The sequence below is a fragment of the Pavona decussata genome, unplaced genomic scaffold (assembly GCF_977016875.1).
Source record: "Pavona decussata unplaced genomic scaffold, jaPavDecu1.1 SCAFFOLD_190, whole genome shotgun sequence".
In the NCBI taxonomy this organism is placed as follows: Eukaryota; Metazoa; Cnidaria; class Anthozoa; order Scleractinia; family Agariciidae; genus Pavona; species Pavona decussata.
In genome coordinates, this window is record NW_028145599.1 from 1,293,702 (window position 1) to 1,315,000 (window position 21,299).

Here is a 21,299-nt window from a genome sequence, read left to right on the forward strand (position 1 = left end):
GAGAAAACCTAAAACGCTTATACCCTTGAGTGATACGACAACCTGAAGGCGATATGAAGACATTCCACCAGACCGTAAAACAAGGGGAAAGCATTGCCTGGAGCTTTAACGACCGAACACCGAACAACACCTATCAACCAAGAAAGTGAACAATGAGATAAACGCGGGAAGATAATTTTGCTACTTATTTGCTTTTCATGGTAGCATTTTCCTTAACTATTAAGACAGTATCTCAAGCATTTCAAATGAGCAAGACTGGAGGGTGTTGGACCCGTAATATACAGGAACAATAATAGGGGAAGGAGACCATACTGGAATATCCACGATTTTTGAGGTCTGGGAGTATCCTTATGTGCCCCCGGGAAATTTTCTATTCTAGAAATAGTTGTGCTTAGCGCGCGTGACGTGATCTAAAATACCAGAGATGGCTAAAACATAACACATTGTTGTCGGTTGCGCTATATTAAAAATATTCAATGATTTTTAGAGCCGATGTAAGTTAGAAATACATAAATACATTCTGATATTTGTTTCCCTATCTGTTTTTTTAAAAACTTGATTATGGGGTAAAACTCCTTCAGATTGTTTGGTTGTTTTGAATTTTGTTTTACTGTCTATGGGCTTTTCGCTTTTTTGTTTGTTTGCTTGTTTTTTTTTTTTTTTTTTTTTTTGCTCTTCAAGACCCTAGACATTCAGTCCACTTCTAAAAGTCGACGAACGATAATAGATATACAAACTATGAAATAACCCTTTGTTAAGTCGAACTACAAAATGAAGAAAGCAAGGCCGAGAATTGATATCATTGTAGAAACCAAAGAACTACATTACAGTCTTCAGGCAATTTTCGAATATTCCACCAGTCCTTGAAGTCAGGGTAGAAAAGCGTTGCCTGGAGCATTCCAGAAAGGAGAGCACTAAGCCTCTGAACAGTGTTTGTTAGCAAAACCAAAATTACACAAAATGAAAACTCAGGAGGGCTGAGATGAATAGTTGAGATAAATATATGTTATTTGTCTTCATTGTATCCACAGTTTATTAAAACATCATATAGTCTTTGATTTCGTCATGTCTGTTTCAATGATTTAGTAAATTCACTCCTCCCAAGGAAATCGGTAATGCTTTTCAAACGACAAGAGTAAATAGAATATTGTATTAATTAATTTGTCGAAAAGAAGCAATGTCTTAGACGATATGACAAACTTGCAAAATTGGCTGATATGTTAACTTCAGTTTCAAACTATTCAACCAGACCTTAAGGGGAAAGGCATAGCATCACATGTTTTCCGTTTTGGTTTGCTGATTGAATGATTTAAGAACTCATAAGACCGTGTGCCATGCATTTGAAATGAGTTTGGTGAGCAGGCTGTTGTTTTCATAGATTGAATGGCACAAATGAATTTGTGAAGGAGTTTTCATTATCTGTTGTGAGGAAGTCTCTTAAACAGCATTATGTAGGCTTTATTATTCTGATTTTTTGAAAAAATAAATAGACAGTCCAGTACTTTGTTTCACTTCTCAGCGCTTTTCAGTCATAACCATGACGTTCTACCCTTTCGTTTCACAAGCTAAGAACATAACACTGTTATCCCGATTAACAATTCAGTTGTAGTCAATCAATACGAGAGAGTTAACGGGTCATTGCACTCAGTATCTGTCATGAAGTAAGCCACGCTGGAGCGGGTAACATAGGGTGGTATGACTGCGTGGCTGAATGAATACGAAAGCACTGTGGGGTATTAGATAGACAGTATTCCATAAAAATGCACTTGTGGTCGTCGTTTACACGAGCAAGCAGCATGACTTGGTGGAAGCTAATTTCGTTTTCGCTTTTTGTCTTCACAATTCACGATTTTACTCATGCGGGTAAGGAAATGTTATTATGTAAGTGATATTTGTGTCAGTTGCCTGGAAAATTTTATATATAAGCTTGATGTTTTGAATACACACTGTTAAAGAAATGAAAATCCGACAACCCTTTCGACGCTAGTTTTTAACACAGTTTGTATATGTCTTAAAAGGTTGATGTCATTTGCTATATAGTTGTTAATGAGAAAAACAATAATGTTCTTTAATGTTTACGGTTTCTGACTTAAGGAAATCGGTTGCATTGAAAACGTAGGATGAAACGTAAAACACGCCATTTTTGGAAGATCGTTAAAGGCATATATTCAATGAAATATTCAGAATGAAACAGCCGAACTAAGCAGCATTTATGAAATTTATGTCGCGTTAAATTCTTATCTTGTCGTCTCTATTTCAAATCGTTTCATCATAAAAGTTAGCTATGAAACAGCCCTAGCCTTAGTAAATACAGAACATAGAGAACTGGGAGAAAAAAACAATTAATAGCAAATTGTTTAACTAGCAAAGCTTAAGACAAAACTAAAACAAAAGTAAACGTAAAAAAAAAAGACATCTTCTTAAGACCTACTCATGAAAATAGGCTTAGAATTCATTTGGCATAGCCATATACTTTATTAAATTTCCTCAGTCGGAAAAAGGGAGACCTTATTCGCATAGTGCCATTGGTTTAAACGTCTCAGTGTTTTTACGATACACAAAAACTATTTGTTTTACTCATTGGCTAGGTAGAATTTTCCGGGCTTTATTTTTGACCGATATTGCTTGTGTAATGACTGGGTTCACCAAAAAATGCCTTAGAAACGTAACTCAGCTGATCTTCAATTCGATAGCAAAATGGCAAACCAAGTCGTTGTAGACATTTTGTTCCATGTAACCACGAAGCTTCCCAAATGAAAGCATGTAGTATATCACGGGCAGCCTTGGGCTGGATGAGCCACAAGACATTACTAGGCTATATGACCTATATCTATTTCTATTTCTGTTTTTTATGTCTATCTATGTCAATTATGCGCCCGCCGGTACATTCAGAAGTACCCAACGACCCTTTTAGAAAAGACTAATGATGTTACACTAAACACCAGCTGAGTGTCTCTAGGTCAATCTTGGTTACTTTTTAACGTTCCTGGAAAAAACATACCCGCTCTTCACTGCCAGCGAGCAAGACATTTAAGAAATGAAAATCCCAGCCAGCTGTAAGTGTGATGTCTATCAACTAGCCAGCAAGCAAGTCAGCTTATGAGACTTAATTTGTTTATATATCTTTATGTCATCGGCAAACATGGAAACATGGGTCGTCAGGACCGAATCGGTCAGGTTATTTACATACATGTGGATAAAAAATAAGATCAGGCTTAAAATGGAACCCTGAGGTACTCTGGAGCTGACAGGCAAAGTAGCAGAGGTTTCACCCAGCACTGTTACACGTTGGTAGCGACCCATCAGGTAAGAACTAAACCACTGCAAGAGGCTGCCTCCAAATCCGAACTAGTGAAACTGTTGCAGCAGGCAGCCGTGGTTCACTTTCTCGAAGGCCTTAGACACTCTCATTAATCCATGTTGACAATCTCTTACCACCTCGTACATTCTATCTTTGAAGTGTTAAATACATATCGCTCCCAGACTTTGGATACCAGTGACAGCAAGGAGACGGGCCTGTAATTCTCTGTGCACTCGGCGTCACTCTTTTTAAAAACATGAACAATGTTAACTTCCCTCTAGTTCTTCGGGAAAGAACCAGTGCTTAGCGACTTTTTAAACAGCTTACAAACAGATGGTGCAATTACAGAGGCTGTTTCCTTAAGAAATTTCGCTGGGATTTCATCAGATCCTGTGGCTTTCGTGACATCAAGGGCTTTGAGCATGGATTGGACTTCGCTAACCGTAAGCGTTAATTCAGACATATCGGGAGAAGGCTGGTGCATTGGCAGCGCTTCCAGTTGAAGTGGGGGGGGGGGGGGGGTGAGAGAGAGGGGGTGTCATGGGCGAAAACCGATGCGAAGTAGGAGTTAAACAGATTGCGTATTTCCCGAGGATTTTCAGCTAAAGATCTTAACGTCGTGCGATTACGAGGTCAGTGGATGCACTGGCTTATATTGGCGTCGAGACTCGATCGGGCATTGTATGCGATTGGGAATTCAGCTTCAATATAGACAAACTTACAACTTCTAACTTAAAAACTAACAAAAATTTTAACTTACAAACGCTTTGGCTTTGTGTTGAGGTCGGATTCGACGAAACCAAGAAACTGATCACGGATGTTCCACAGCATGCGCTTAACTGTTTTGCGCAAGTTTTTTAATTTCTCCTTTAGGTGGCTCGAGGGAGATAGTTTCAGATTTACCAGACATCCAAGGTATGGGATTCCGTTTCTTAAGCCTCTTGGTCTGTATATAGTCAGAGACCACTACAAGAAACGTGTCTTTGCATTGATGATTTATATCGTCATTGGCAATGATCAAAGAGAGGTTAATTTCTGACAGTGGTGTACGCAGACCCTCAAAGTCGCCTTTCGCATAATCGTACACAAATCTCAGGGGTTTTGGTGGGGCTTTTATAAAAGCGTTCAACTGGAAAATAATGACGCTATGGTCTGTAAAACCATCCGTATCTTTTGGAGACAATATGTTCGCTACATTGACACGGTTCGGCAGGCTCGTGATTACAAGGTCAAGTACGTCGTTGCTACGAGTGGGTTTTTTATTGAGTTGTGCATGCCAAGAGGTGGTCGTTAAGGATTTCAATAAAGGCTAGTTCGTTAACACCCGATGCGGTGTCAATAGAATCCCAGAGGATGTCTGGAAAATTAAAGTAACCCGAAATTACCATATTGTCTACCCGCTCAAAAACTTCATGCAGAAAATAATCGAATACATCCATGCAACTTGGGTCTTCATTGGGTGGCCTATAGCGAAAACAGAATAGAATTCTTTGACCAGTGAGCGTAGTAATTTCGGAAAAAATGATTTCAAGCTGCCAGTGCAGCTCGGCTTCCGATTCAGGTTTAAATTCTTTGACAGCTTTAAAGGAGGCTGTTTTGATTGCGATACGAACTCCACTACCACCTCGATCAGACTGATTTCTTCTAAATATTGTAAAAGCCAGAATGTAATATTTCAGAGTTGCTGATATTTTGGTTCAACCATGTCTCATTGACACATATAACGTCAGAGTTTTCGTCGTACACCCGCTCCTGGAGGCAATGGAGGTTATACATGGATTGCCAGTTTGTTGTGCTGTCTTTGTGATAACTTTTTAAGCTTCTGGCATTCATCACGAGGCAATTGATCCGTACCAGCACTGGATGTCACCAGACATCAAGAGGCGAAAGGTAGCATCTGAGTGTGTTGTAGTAACAAACGTGGCACATTTTCATTACATGACACAGTAATAAGTGTTGACTTAATAGCCAAAAACAGTAAAATAGCAGCGACTTCCACAGAGCTCTTCGAGTGACGACCGGATTTCCTTAGTAATGTCAACAATCCATCGAAGGACCAATCGTTTTCTTGAAAACGGCAATAAAAATTGTAAGAACGAAATAAGGTAAAAGTAGTTAAAGATTAGCGGTAGTCCAAGTCTACAGGTCGTTTGACGTTCGACTACGAGTCATCCTTCTGTCATTATATCGTTTTAGCCTTTGCGCATGCTCAAACCTCAAAACGTACCACATGGAAGACAAAATCGCTACATTGTCATATATTTACATGGCTGAATCTCAGTTTAAGTCAGTAAGGTGGAACTGAGGTGTTAACGAAAGGGATCTGTCTCATATGGTCTAGTGGCCGACTTTTCTCTCCCTCACTGTCTTGTTGGGGACAAGGTTGTAATGTTTATGTAATTAGCCGGAAGTCCTATAACCGGATATTGCGCTTAGTAGTTGTCTCGCTATGAACTTTGGGATAGCCTTTCACCATCATGGCGAACCATGTGGTTGATGTTTTCTAGTGTTCATTAAAATCATCGGTTTATCTTATGCATCATGATTCAGTGTCTAAAGGAGACATCACAAATGGCGACGAGGATGGGACCGTTTTAATTGCAGAAAAAAATCTTTGTGTTTAAAGCGCTGAGCCGACCAAGAAAACCTATCGATCGACTGCTGTATTCAATGTCTTCACATTCTTCATCGACCTCATCATCTTCGTAGTCTTCAGCGACTACAACCTACACCATGAAATCAACCTACCGACCTTTCCTGAATTTGAGCTCCAACTGAGGGACACAACACCTACCCGTTTTGAGAAGTATGTAAAGCGTTTGAATAACAGGTTCAAAGCGATGAACATTACCAGAGCGCCTCAAAAGAAAGCAATGCTGCTTCATTATGTCGGAGAGAAAACCTGCGATATCTTCGAAACTCTTACCGTACCGGAACCGGCTGGGGGAAATGACGAATACAAAATTGCAGTAAAAGCGCTTACCGATCACTTCGAACCTCGGAAGTGTGTTGATCACCACGTTTACGTTTTTCGTCAGGCAACTCAACAATCCGGAGAAAACATTACCGAGTTCTACACACGTCTTCAGCTGCTGACGCGCAGATGGGAATTTACCGATACCGACTTGGAAATTAAACGCAAATAATTCAAGGCACTTCTTCGGTTCGTCTCAGACGTAAAGCCATCGAACAGGATGTCAACCTAGAAAACCTGCTCAAGGCCTCTCGTTCCATGGAAACCGCTGACGAACCAACCATCGAGATTGAGAAACAGCAGTCACACGCAGTTGGTTTTGGTCGAAGGAGAACAAATGACAATCAACAGAAGGAGAGTTCCAGTGGTCAACCAAAGCCTGGTGTTCATAACGTTAAATGTGGTCTGTGTGGTGGAAAGTATCCACATCAAGGTATCTGTCCTGCGCAAGGTAGTTGTTCCGTTACAAGCGTCTTAACTTTGGTCTATCATGCGCCGCAGAAGTCTTCCAGAGGAAAGTGAGTGACTCGATCCGTGGTATTCTCTGTGTTATTTAAGAATATCAGTGATGATATCTATGTCGGTAGCATAGACAGTGACACCCATGACCAACATCTGAAGCAAGTATTCCGCCAACTACAGGAGAATGGCCTGACGATCAACTTACCTAAGTGTCAGTTTCGAGTTCCCACCATGCTTTTCTTTGGCCATGTGTTCTCTGAAAAGGGCATGTCACCTGATCCAAGAACAGTTGAAGCTTCTCCAAAGCGTTGCCCCACCGACCACCGTATCAGAAGTACGAAGCCTCCTTAGCTCTGCTACATTCTGCTCAAGGTTCATCAAGGACTTTGCAATTATTACTAGACCTCTTCGGCAGCTGATCTGTGATGGAGTGAGTTGGCAATGGACACAAGAAGAGCAGTCATCATTTGAACGCCTAAAAGAAACATTATCAGTCAAGACGACTCTTGGGTACTTCGACCCTACTTCCATCTTTGTTGATGGTAGCCCCGTTGGCTTAGGTGCTGTCCTGACCCAAGAAGATGAATTGACCAAAGAAGTGACACCGCTGCATTATGCCAGTTGTCCGCTTACCCCCACACAAGCAAGATACCCTCAAATTGATCAATTTACTCGGCAATCAAACGCTTTCACCTGTTTGCTTATGGCAAACCCCTTCTGGCCCTATTCAACAACCCGTCATCCAAGCCCTCCGCCAAGATTGAACGCTGGCTCATGGAGCTGCAGTAATATCTCTTCACTGTAGAGTATCGCCCAGGTACCTCAAATTCAGCTGACTATGCTTCGAGACACCCTGTTGGAGATCCAGAATCCCACAACTATGAGGTAGAATCTGAGGAACACATTTCTTTCATCGCAAGGTATGCAGTACCGAAAGCCATCACATTGTTGGAGATAGAAACCGCAACTGCAAAGGATCCAATACTTCAAGCTGTTATGTCTGCGGTCAAGTCTAACTGCTGGCATAAAGCCCCGCCTGACGTGTCACTATCTGAGCTGTCACGCTATGCACATGTGAAAGATCAACTAACTTGTACAGACACTGTCCTGCTGAAATCAGATCGTCTTGTGGTACCGGCTGTATTGCAAGAGCAAATCGTTGATATTGCTCACGAAGGCCATCTGGGCATAGTAAAGACGAAAGCTCTCTTGCGGGAGAAGGTGTGGTTTCCATGCATGGGCAAGATGGTGGAAATGGAGATTAAGACCTACTTACCGTGTCAAGTTGTTACCCCAGTCTACACTAGAGAACCACTTCAAATGTCTGTACGACCAGACAACCCATTTGATGAAGTGAGCATTGACTTTGCAAACGTGGATGGCGAGACCCTGCTTCTAGTGGTTGATGATTACTCAAGCTACCCGTTTGTGGAACCGGTGTCATCTACGTCTGCCAGTGCTGTCATACCCAAGCTAGACCAGCTGTTTGCTACATTTAGAATTCCCCGCGTCGTCAAGTCAGATAATGGTCCACCATTCAATGGAGAGGAATTTGCTAAGTTTGCTCATGTGCTTGGCTTTAAACATCGGAAAGTCACTCCGCTCTGGCCAAGGGCCAATGGAGAGGTGGAGAGATTTGTAAAAAAAAAATGAAGAAATGCATCAAGGCTGGTAAAACAAAAGGGAGAAATTGGAGAAAGACACTACAAGCTATTTTGCGTAATTACCGCACCACGCCCCATTCAACCACCGGTGTTGTTCCTGCTGTGTTGTTGTTAAAACGCCCTGTTTGCAACAAACTCCCACAAGCCAACCATAAAGATCCTGTGTCTGAGATTATCCGCGAACATGATTCCTCTCAAAAGTCCAAGATCAAGCTTCATGCTGACAACAAGACCTACGTGAAACCCTGCACCATCTCAACCGGTGAAACTGTGTTGGTCAAAAGGCCATTTTCTGTATCAAAAGGAGGAAGTGTTTATAATCCCATTCCCCTGACAGTTGTGGATAAGAAGGGCAGTATGATCACGGCTAAAAATGAAAACCGCACAGTTACAAGAAATTCATCATTCTTCAAGAGTCTGAGCCGACCAGTTGTCACCTATGACAGTGATGAGTCTCGAGACAGTGGTTTCAGCTCTCTAGATAACCAAGAGTGTTCACAAGAACTTCCAGCTACAGCTCCAAGTGTGCACGCTCCTGATCCGACTATGCCAAAACTCTTGGACCAAGGTGATCTGCCGAGTTCAGGCAATCCTCTTCCTGTTCCAGAGGAAAAAACTCGTGCCTCTCAGTCCGACAGTCAGTCACATTTACGTAGATCCACCCGAAAGGGAACTCCTCGACAAATTCTTGACTTATAGGCTAGAATTCTAGTTAGGACTGTCAACTTTGAGGGTGTGACTGTTTCAAGTTGAAAAGACATTGCTTACGAACTACACGTTTGTTTCCGTTTAACTTTTGACTAGCAGCATGAATTTAGGCCCAGTGGGCTGTCGCCAAGTTTGTTCAATTTTGTATTGCTGCGGCCTTATGATAATTCTTGTTTGATCTGATACAAGAGATTTTCTATCTAGGAGGAAGGAGATGTAATGTTTATGTAGTAAGCCGGAAGTCCTATAATCGGATATTGCGGTTAGTAGTTGTCTCGCTATGAACTTTGGGATAGCCTTTTATCATCATGGCGAACCTCTGGTTGATTTTTTCTAGTGTTCATTAAAATCATCGGTTTATCTTATGCATCATGATTCAGTGTCTAAAGGAGACATCACAAAGGTATCGGAAAGCAGCGCGGAACCATCTCCAGCTGGCATAAGCGAACCGCGGGCCGTGGTGCATCGTCATGGTACAACGCTCCAGCAAAGTGTCCAGAGGTACCGCTGTCGGCTGTATTTTTCTCTCTTTTTCAATGATTTTGATAGTAAGGTTGGCAAGTTGCCCGAAGACATCGTAGGGAAAGAAGCGTTTCATTCATGTCCCTTGTCATGTCCTTGTCAAATTGTCGACGGGTATTGTGTACTATATATAGCCTTTAAGCCAATTCTGCACATTAAACACGTTCCCTTGAAAATATATCATCGATAAATACATTTACGCGCAGGGAGGATTGCAACCCTTAGGTGTCCAAGATCAAGGGCCTGTTTCACAGGAAATTCCGCTGCGAATCTGGAGAGACTTTCGGAAAAATGTCATGGAAACATGAAATAATTACGGTACAGCAGGATATTAAAAGTCAGGAAATTCGAAATCTTTTCCGTGAATGTCACCAAAAAATTGGGAGGATATTCCAAATTTCTGGAAGAGGGTAATTTTATTTGATCTTTTTGGAAGAAATGGCATGCTCCCCCGGGAAATTTTGAAAATTAGGTTGTCTGAGTTCGTACGTTTTGAAGGCAGTATGATATAAACGTGGATATTACTCAAACTTTTGAACTTCAAAACGGATTTTTTTGGCGCAGAGACTACTTTACGTATGTATTTTACACTTTTAGAGAATAATGTCATTATTTGAAAAGAACAAAAAAAAAAAATAAATAAATAAATAAATAAATAAAGTTGAAAATCCGTATTATTTACTGGGTTTGCTGCAATTGTTGGTCGTCGCACCCCCTCCCCTACGGGCCTGCTAATGTTATTGTTAAGTTCAATATCACTTCACATTTTGACCGTGCTTCATTTTACAGCGGTGACCACAGACTCCAATGGATGTGCTACAGAAACACGTGGTGATATATCCTATAGAGGACGGCCAACTATTCCACCAATGAGCTGGACCCAGACTCCATCGATAATGGAGACAGAAAATGGTAAGCATTGCACAAGAAATTTTTTTTCTACCCTAAAATAACACTAGACTTATAACCTAGAAGAATACAACTCCTTATGTCTTACACCCGCGTAAAAGTGCCTGTCTCTTTAATGTTTATTTCATAGTCTAGAAAGCATTTCGGAATGCAGCATATATGTAACTAGAGAGATTTTTTGCACGTATCGTCACGGAGCTTTTGCTGTTTTATGCCAGAACTGCACAAATATTTGCTCACTAAATTAAAGAGAATTATAAAGAGGTGGACTTGATAGCCTGGATAAAATGCGACCACAAGGCGATCACATGTAACTACTTCCATCGCATTTACGCAATGGTCACGTTGTTGGAAGAAAAGACACTGGAGTCACATAAAATTATTGTGAATGTATCCTTTTTAAGTCGTCTTTCAATACCTTTTTAGGTCACTATCGTGTTCTTGGCAGAGTAATTCATTTAAAAGATTTAAAGACGCAACTTGAACAACAGCAAAGCTTAGACTTTAACTCGCGAAGGCAAGAAATTAACATGATCAATCAACTGGATATTCTGGCAGATACTCTGCACCTTCAGGTAAGAAATCCAACCTACTTTTTGGAACTGGAACCCAGAAAAAACTTTCGAAGCAAGGACGAGAACCAATAAATAAATAAATCTCGAGCCATAATTGAGAGAGGCTAGTGCTTCCGCTAGTACATCTGGCATATGCATCTGTTAATCGTAACAAATTATGGACAGTTTCTTAATTTTAGGATCGAACTTTCACATGGTGAGACGTTTTAACTTCAAAAAATCGATCTAAAATGATTGCCATTTTCGCAATTTTGTGTCTGTCTTTGTTTGCTTTGACCCAGAAAACGATTCGTAAAAATTAATTCCTCAGATGTTTATCAAATGTTCAAATTGCTACCACTTTCTATATTTCTATATATTTTTTTGCGTTTTATTTTAAGGGCACAGTTAATCTTCACGGAATCAGTTATTTGAAAGTGTACACCAGAGAGATTATTGCTTCTTTTGGAAGTGTGCTTAATGTATCAGCGCCGAGCTGGAACCAGATTTATCAAACTCGAATAACCGCAGGTAGTAACGGAGAAGATGGAAGACACGGCAAAAATGGACCAAGGGGTAAGCAAGTAAAATTCTGCATTATTATTATTCCTGGTTTTTCAGCGTACGCCTTTAGTGACCCATGACATTGCAATGTTTTATTTATTTATTTATTTATTTTAGTGTGTGACGTGTTTTCTGGCTATTCCAAGTTTTCTGTGGAACACTGGGGCCAGACTCACGGGCTGCGCTCCTAAGAACTCCCTGAAGTGCTCCTTCTTTATATAAATAATCAAAGATTGGAGCAATCTACCAAACCACCTATTTGGACATGATATCAACATCAATAGATTCAAACAAAAATTAAAAAAAGTGGATGAAGATTCAGTGAGTTCCTTTTTTTAACGCTGCTTCAGTCCACGTAAACGAATATAATTAATCTACAACAGTCGTTCATATTTCAATTTTATATAAATCATTATTGTCATTTTCTTGAATCTACACTACGTTTTTTCTTGTAGTTTATAAATTTAGTTTGGGGAACTTTTACATGGAATTTAAAGATTATAAAATCGACGCTGTTAAGAGAGTTTCAACCGACGTTTCGTCAATGCTGCCTTCTTCAGGGTACAAAAGAAAACGTTTACATAGGCCTAACCTCGCCGGCCTCCTTTTTAAAAATATTTAATATGCCTGCAATTTTTATTGTATATATATTTAAATTTTGAGTATTGTTATAAGTTATGTATCCTAAGTACTGTTTCTGTTGTTGAACTAACAGTGGTGTAATGTCAAGAAACAGTACTTAAGATATATCTCGATCTAAGAGGGCTTCGTTAATCTGGCCCGTGGCGAGTATTTTGCAAGAGATGAAGATTATGTGGTGTACAACGAGCCAAAACTCCTCGTTTGTCTTTACTTCAAAATTAATACATCAAACACAAACAGTGATCTAGATATTTTGTCAGTAAAACGTTAAGGTGAGTCTTGAATGATAATCAGAGATGATGTGAAACCTCCCATAGAAGAACTAGTTATGTTACATGTGGATGATCCCAAAACTCCATTATTAGCGACTTTAGATCCGAGTTTACCGCTAATCACGAACCGCTGGAGGTTACGTGACCAGTCTCTCACGTCACGTTTCAAGTTTTCGACGTGTGATTTCAATGTGGAGAGGTATGTCATTTACCTGAAAGCTTTTAGCGTATAACTCTTGTTTTATCTCACAGTCACGTAATGATACAAAAATCTTGTGCAGCAAGTCTTTATCCATTAACAGAGGTACAAATTCGGGCGAAATGCTGAATTTGATAAATCCTATTGGATCTTGAAAACAAGTGCCATTCATGGCTGCTGATTCAAAATGGCTGCAGTAAATATGTAAGAACTAAATCGAATTACGTTTGAACGTCGAACCGCAAACCGCAGTTAGAGGTTCGCAATAAACTCGGTCTAAAACTCTCTAATGTTGCGAAAATTCACTTTTGCAGTCTTTAGAGTCTGAGGGTAGTTTTGTTTTCTCATTGAACCATGTCCTTGTAAGATCTAAAATCGTCCTTCTCAGCTCGTTTACATGGTCATAGCTCAAAACGTATACCACGACTCAAAACCAGAAACTAGCTAGGTACAAAATCTGCTGTCGACGTCAAACCTCAGTCGTAATTGTCATGCAGTGTGCGAAACTTCATTTTTAAAGCCTGATTTAGCTGAGAGCATCGTTTCTCAGTTCATTGTGACCAAGCAAAAAGTGTTCATTTTCTCCATAATGTCCATAACCCATGAATTACGGCAATTGTTATTGTACGTGGCCTTTTAAATTTCCAGTTGAAATCTTCACCGATGTTGTAAATGGCGCGTTTGTTGTTAATGCAAGTGGAGCCGATGGACACAAAGGACAAGAAGGAGGCAATGGAAGCGTCGCCACGGCCAGTGCTGACAGGGTGAGCCTTTTCACATAAAATCTTGTTTTAATCGGAGAATAGAGGAGTCTGACAACCGCACATTCCATGACCATTCGGCTCTTCAAAAAAAAAAAAATAATAATAATAATAATTAAAATTAATCACGGTTCTTACGAGCGACAAGACCATACTCTCTTAACATAACTTTTATTTTCGCGTGGATTTTACACAGAAATTTTAATTGAAATCCACATGCATTGGTATTAGAGTGCCCCACGCTAAGCCGTTAAGGCCGTCTGTGTATTTCGTGATTATGGTTTGTAGTTCTTTGTAACTGAGGCTTAGTGTTTCTCTACGTTTTGCATGAGGATAATAAAATAGCACAAAAGTTTACCGTGCAATTTTGTAAGACTTTTCTGACTTCAAAACATCTCTAATATTGAAGACAACGAGACGGCCCCTTTTTAGCCTAAAGAACTCTTTCGTTATACGGGATGGTTGACTATCCAGTAAGCATAATAATGTTGTCCAAATTGCCGAAATGATCCAACTACAGACTGGTTTCATATTTTTGTTTCCGTTTGGATCACAGTAGTGACACTGCAGAGTGCTTGTCTTTTCTCCAAAACAGCTCATTTGTTTTGAGGCCTGTATCTATAGTACCTCCGGTTCCAGGTTGTAACAAAACGTCTCCTCTTTATCTTCGCCTGTGCTTCAGTCAAGAGCATGTAATACCATGCTTTCTACCTGGCTATATTGCGATAAGAGTAATATTACTACTAAAACTCCTTTTCGTCTCCATAAAAGGTTGTTTCGATTGTTACGCCTGTGTAAATAGAGCATTTTATTGAAAGAGTGGGTCTAATGAAGAGCTAATTGTAATGACGAGGGGGATGTTAGATATTCTTCCTATATTTTTTAGGATTATTGACCTGAGACATATGACATATCCTCATGGTGCCATATCCGGGGGTTCAAAAATTTTATCATGTTTTTCCCAAGCACAACAAAATTGAAAAAATCCAATAAACCTTGGAATAACATGACGATTTTTAACTGAATCAATTTCATTTTTGATAACAACGTTAAGAGTTTTGACAAAGAAATGATGACATTGTATCCAGTGGCATTCATCGTATCTTTTCCTATGTAGAGCATAATCTCTTGCCAAACTTTTTTACTTTAAAGCGGGTCCCGCTTTCTGTAGAAGACACGCTCTCTTCAATCCACTCCTCATTTGAATTATGATTGCAGTGTTAAGTCACGATTAAGCCAGGGGGCGGGGACTTTGTGTTGCTAAGGACTTTTTGTGTTGTAAACTTTTCAAGCCACGTATGTTTAGAGATAGCTAGCCTGGGCTATGCCTTCAATGAATAAATTACAATTTAACAAATAGATTCCATTTTGCCGTGCGTCTGTACTCTGATAACGCACAGAGGACGTAAAAACGTGGTGAGAACATCAGTCACGCTACTCGCCTGCGGCTCATAGCGTACTTCTTTGTTCTCACCACGTTTTGACGTCATCTGTGCGTTATCAGAGTACAGACGCACGGCAAAATGGAATCTATTTGTTGAATCACACACTCCTCTAGACCAATCAAAACGCGAGTTTTACACAGTTCGTTGTATAAAAGTCTTAACATCACTTGATCTTTTGAAATTGTAAGGCCATGGAAAACCTAGGTACCATTAAGTTACGACAAGTTTTTCGGGGAACTATAAAACTTGAAATTTGACTTGGAACTTTCATTATTAAGAGACCAGATAAGCATGAAGGTGACTGCTATAAGCAAAGAAGCGGATGTGCTAATGTTGATGGTGAGACAGGAGTCAAGGGCCACCGGGGTAACAGAGGAGGAAATGCAGGATTACCCGGTAAAGAATTGCTCATTTTAATGAATAATAGTATACTTAAAAGGACTTAAACTGTACAACGGCTTCGCACCTACATTATGTTTCTTGCTACATTTCTTAGAAATGCAAGTACATGTATAACTTGAGATGATCATTTTTGGACGACACAAATCTCCATTACTAAGGAAGGAATTAAAAGAAAGTTTTGAACTTATAGCAAAGCACGTATTGGTATTTCTTTCATTGTTATAGGTAATATTTGTTAAATCCTGCAGTATGTCCATCTCCACTACTCCATTACTCCTTGAACTTTACCCTGGATGTATTTTTTCGTATTGCAAGTGTTGTAAATATTGTTAATATTGTAAGTAGTGTAGATATTGTAACTATTATAAGTAGTGTGAGCATTGTTGGTATTGTAATTATCGTAAGTAGTGTTAAGTATTGTCAATATTGTATTCAGTTTCATGAAAAGCTATTAAAAATTGTGCTATTAATATTAGAAAAAACTATTAAAAACATAAGTTGCGGATACAAATTCAGCTATAAGCCAGCTCTGATAGTTGAAAAATACTGAAGATTTTTAACTGTTCACGTAAACGATGTCATCTGTGTTCGCTGATGTTCTCAGGAAATGGAGGAAATGCCGGTCAAATAAAGTTTCGTTATCGGAGGATACGCGGGTGGGTGCGCCTGATGTCCTGCAGGGGGAATGGAGCGGAGCCGGCCAAGAATGGATTCGGAGGACCTGGTAAGTTCACAGAAAGTACTTGCTAAGGGTTGTCCCTTTTAAGTATGATAAGGATAGCATATTGGACTGCCTGCTAAGATAAATTCCCAACTAAAGGACATCACAATTTTCTACCTATTGAATTTTGTGACAGAGAGGAAAATTCCATTACCATTACTATAAACGTTTACAGTGCTAATATGCGCCGACTCTGTCAATACTGCCACATGGATGAAGATAAGGAATCTGGCAAGTAATTCATGGTAAGGTACCATATAGTCACCCACATAACCCTAACCCTAACCCTAACCTTCCATATAGCCGCCCTTACCTTACCATGAAGTATATGCCAGGAATCTGTTGTCTCAATAGATTTGTTATCTTGGTTCATATGTGGTTGTAGGACTGGTCGTATTTCTTTGTGTCCATCAAGCTACTAATGCCCTGCTGCTATTATTCTTCCCTTTAATTAAGCTTTTTACTTATACCATCGTACGTGAAGATCTTCGGGATTCCATTTTTAGAAACAACAACAAAAAAATTGAATCTCTCCGACTTTCATACTTATAACAGCGCAATTGCTGCAACCCGTGCAGCCAAATCTAGAATGTTATTTTGCACATTAGCGTTCCTGTTTTACTTGTTTTATCATTCTATTGTAACATATTTATTTTAAAGTATGGAGGGTAAATATGAATTTCAATTCAACTACTGCACCCTTGTACATTCACCGACGTTAGTTTTTTTTACTTGCTTTTAGGACTCTATCACTGTGTTGTAAGAAGTAATCGGAGTTGTACGCTCAAGTCATTTATTTTCGAGCTTTTTATTTCTTTTTAACGAGGATCGTCATCATTACGGACATTAAGTTGCGACCAGGAGTGAACAGTGTAACTAGTCATTTTCATGTCGCTTTTCCTTAGTTTTCTCCCTATTTTGATTGTATTATTCTGATCTTTGTAATTATAGTTTTCCACCGCCTGCCATGAAAGTTAATGGAAAAAATTGAGTGATTGCTAGAATCTTGGCAACTGGTTGAACGGCTTATCGCGACTCATCGCCGATCGGAGTCGGGAACGCGACAAAAAGTGCCAGCAAACTCGTGCTGACTAGAAAACAACAACAACAACAACAGCAACAACAACAACAGCAACAACAACAAAAAACCACTATTACAAGTCCTTACCAATGTTTAAAGAACTCGATTTTGGAGCGTTTATTGAAATCGTTCTAGGGCAACACAGGGTTCGGTAACGCTACAAGTGTAAAATTTATTGAATTGATCTTACAACTTGTGTATAAAGCTAGTTTGGAGCTTTCTCTGTAGGGTTCTTCTCTTGCAAAATAAACTGATCCCAGAATTGTTTGCTTCCCGATTAAGGTGGTGCTGGTGGAAAGGGTGGCCATGGTGTCATCTGTTACCTCGTAACAAAAATTAGATGGGGTTTGGGCAGTAGAAAAATACCGCCAATGTGTCTGAGAAAATGGGAGAGTGAGGAGGGCGATAATGGACCGCGGGGAGATCAAGGACATCCTGGATCAAGTAGGACGTTATTGTTATTGGATACCTTTTATCGCGTGAAGCATTCTAGGGTCACTTGTGACTGGACGCCGTCTAAAATACTCCAGTTGTATATTGAGTAAATTTTCATCCAAAAAGAAGAGTAGCCGTGATAAACAAATAATGTGCAATCTTACTGCGTAGTAATACCATAAACATAAAATCACAAGATCACAAGAAATCACAAGAATTCTACAGACCCTATGTCTTTACAGACAATTTCTTAATTAACGCTACCTAAAATCTTGCAGTGAAACTGAGTCGTCATAACCTTACTAAATGCCACAGAGAAGGCGCACGCTTTGGCATAAAAAACTTATCCAAACGGCTCCGAATGATAAGAAATCCTGCATTCAGTAAATTGGGGTATTTCCCTTCACGATCAAGATCAAAAGGTCGACACCATTGAGCAGAGCGGTTCCATCACATTTTGATCAAAAGGAAAAATCTCCAAGAAACGTGTTCGGAAGAGCTCTGATTTCTGAGGTACATTTTGTGACCAGCGGAAGTTGTGTTTGGCCTGTCACCTTTTCAAAAAAATACTTACTAGGATATACTCAACCATTGTGGGCTTGAAATGTTTTTTATTTTAATATCCTACTGAAACACCAAAAGCGAAAAAACGAGTGCCAGTTTTTCAATCATTTTCATGGGAGGAAACAATTATTCCACTCACGCTTGTTGGATATGAGATGATTATAGCCAACTCAGCGCTACACGCCTCGTGGAAAAATTGTTTAAAAATATAACACTTCAATTGTAAGGAACCATTAGAAACATTAACATTTTCCATCGATTACCTGATCTTTGAAAACTTCTATACACAGGAATCAAGTATTATCGACGGCATAGTCTCTAAGAGGACTTCATTAGGCACCGAAATAGTACAGTAACTTGTGCCATTATCAGATAGGACTATAACTTTTTAAAGAAATTTTTACATGCTTGTTTTTATAACATTATTCCATTGTAGCTCCAAACCGTAGAGGAACACCAGGAAGTGTTTCCACATCCATAATTACTTCAGGGACACTGGATGCCGCAAGCATGGAGAGTTATCCTCTGGAGCTTATTACAGTTATGAAGAGACGTAGTGAAGATTTGCTGATAGCGGATAGTGACAATGGCGTTGGAAGGACGGCTTTGACGTTTGTACGTGACGTTGCAGGTGCAAAGACTGATACTGCCGCTACTGTTATCGAGAAAGGTAAATACATGTACCTAACTGCCTGACCTCCGTGTGATTAACAAGCTGGCTCTATTTTTTCCTGATTTACATTTCTATAGACCATAACTCTGACGCCCGTAAAATATTAAAAAGTAAGTCTGGCGCGAGTGACCAAGGCCAAAAGTTGAATTCTAAGGGAAAATCTGCTGAACCAGAAATAAAGCGCGGCGTAAAGTTTATTCAGAGCCTTGAGGTTTTCTTCTCTTTTCACTTGCCGACTGATTCTCACGATACCTGTGCAGAGCACGGTTGTGAAGACGCGGGTCTGGTTACCACAAGTTTTATCACATTATCGCTGATCTGTGAAAAATTGGTCCAAAAGTAGCACATTCCTGCCGCTATTTCCCTCTGCTTGACAGACCTTCGTTATTTGAAAGAGAGAAACGATGCTGTGACATCTGGTTATGTCATAGACCGTTTGGTATAGCACGTATTTTGTGTCCATTAACTTTGACATTCGACTCCTTTTCGTGATAGAGTCTCACCATTAACGAGGCATTGTTTTCAAACAGGCAAACAATATAGATGATCTAGTTGCAAACGCCTGTGACTTTTATAAAGTGTGGTATCCCGAGTGGTACCAAGAGGTCGATTGCTGGTGTCAGTTTACGAGGGTGTTCGAACAACTTCATCTCTCTGGCAGGTAGCTATAGGTGCTTTCCCTCCGGAGAAATGCAACTTCATTGTTTTCTTAGCCAAGAGCGACATACTGAGTCAAGTCGAAGCAGTGGCGACAAGGCTTTCATTCTACTGAATTAGAGAAGCAAGCACGGCTTTCCAACTTCAACATACGCGCTGCAAACTGACAAACTCGCAGTAAAAGTTGCTATAAAACGAATCAATAGAAGATGAGCTCAAATCCTTCAAATTAAGGCGGATGGGACCGGTTTCCAGCACTCTCCAGAACTTACAATTTGACTGATGCCAAAGCATTGGTTAACAAGTTATGGTCACTTTTTTCACCCAATACATTACCATAGCAACAGTATAACCTGTTGAAAACAGCCCCAAATTTAGCTTTAAGTGACTATAGCTCAAAACAAGCTCGCTGGCCCCGATTTTTTTTTACTACTAAATTGTAAACAGCATGTCGAGACGCAACTTCTTGCAAAGTTAAAAAAAATATATGGAATGGGGTTCAGAGCAAAATTTAAGGTGGCTCTGGGGGTATGTTGTTGCTATGAAAACCTATTAAGGTTTATTATTCTCTACAATAACCCTTTTTTGGCAAACCTTTACCCCTCTTCATTTAGTGTTTGCTAATAAAAAAAAAAATAATAAAATAAAATAAAATAATAATAATAATAATAATAATAATAATAATAATAAGATATGAACAAGGTGATAATGGAGTTAATGAAGCAATGCAAAGTATCCCCAACGGACAATCCATTTAGTTATCTTTGGATTGCAAATTGTGTGCTTTATTCTGTTGTCACGGCATTTCTTTTGTACAAGGGGTGGAAAAAACAAGGGTCAAACAGATCGTCAGACCACAAGAGTAAAAGTGGCAAATAGTTTACGAGGAAAAGGCGGGATCCATTCGGAAAAAGATCTCATTCGCCAAAGCGGAAATTGACCGCCTGTAAGAAAACAGAAAACTGACGAAAAGAGGGAAAAGGAATAGAGAGATCCTAAAAGAAGACTGCAAAGCGTTATCTATACCTTCACTTGTGCACTACATGGAACGACAGAAATGCACGTTGAGGAAGTTGAAGAAAGCTTTTGGTAGGAAAAAGAAAAACGAAAAAGCGAGGGGTTATAAACCAACAGTTTAAAGATGATGCAGGGCAAGTGTATGCAAATATGAGAGAGATGCTAGCCAAGAACGAAGAGTGTGATCGTCCCAAGTATGAAGCAGCCAGCGGAAACACTCGTGAAGAGGAGAGAGAGAGGTTTGGTAGTATCGAAGAGGGGAGTTCGTTTTGGAGAGGATTATGGGAAGGAGGAGGGAACTGGGAATAGTCAGGCTGCGTGGCTGGACGAGGTAAGGCAAGCGATTTTTAGCAAAATCCCACCACCGACGGATGAGGCCTGGACACTAGAAACCACTGAAGCAGTAAGTGTGTTGAAAAGAAAGAAGAATTGGAGTGCCCGGGGGCTGGACAAGCTGGTTAATTTCTGGTGGAAGCGCGCGCATGCGCTGCACGAGGGTGTGGCTCGGTCATTTAAAGCGATCACGAGAAGCGACCATGAGTATCCATCCTGGTTCGCTGAAGGAAAAACAACATTGATACCAAAACCGGGGGAGTTCACCAGTGACAATCAAAGACCAATTACCTGTCTGAATACTTGTTACAAGTGGTTCACTTCGTGTCTGCTTGGTCCTACAGATCAGTATGTCGGAGAGCATGGCTTGATGGTAGGGTCACAGAGAGGTGCTAAGAAGGGTTGTAGTGGAACGGTAGATAACCTATTGATTGATAGG

General features: G+C 40.0%; 1 protein-coding gene and 2 pseudogenes across 2 annotated transcripts in view; all 3 read left to right on the forward strand.

The window, feature by feature from the left end:
- Window positions 1-1,685: 1,685 nt before the first annotated feature.
- LOC146462256 (uncharacterized) overlaps window positions 1,686-21,299 on the forward strand; it is a 40,598-nt gene continuing 20,984 nt past the window's right edge. The window contains exons 1-9 of one of the 2 annotated variants that reach the window (XM_085085959.1): window positions 1,686-1,863; window positions 10,421-10,543; window positions 10,967-11,115; window positions 11,496-11,670; window positions 13,420-13,535; window positions 15,256-15,373; window positions 15,984-16,103; window positions 17,464-17,625; window positions 18,617-18,850. In XM_085085959.1, coding sequence (XP_084942085.1) covers window positions 1,761-1,863; window positions 10,421-10,543; window positions 10,967-11,115; window positions 11,496-11,670; window positions 13,420-13,535; window positions 15,256-15,373; window positions 15,984-16,103; window positions 17,464-17,625; window positions 18,617-18,850 — 1,300 coding nt within the window. In that variant the 5' untranslated portion in view covers window positions 1,686-1,760. Of the gene's footprint in view, window positions 1,864-8,375; window positions 8,970-10,420; window positions 10,544-10,966; window positions 11,116-11,495; window positions 11,671-13,419; window positions 13,536-15,255; window positions 15,374-15,983; window positions 16,104-17,463; window positions 17,626-18,616; window positions 18,851-21,299 lie in introns of those variants that run through there. The other variant, XM_085085958.1, reaches the window with a different exon arrangement.
- On the forward strand, window positions 4,449-7,360 carry LOC146462257 (uncharacterized; annotated as a pseudogene).
- LOC146462258 (uncharacterized) overlaps window positions 21,231-21,299 on the forward strand; it is a 2,439-nt pseudogene continuing 2,370 nt past the window's right edge.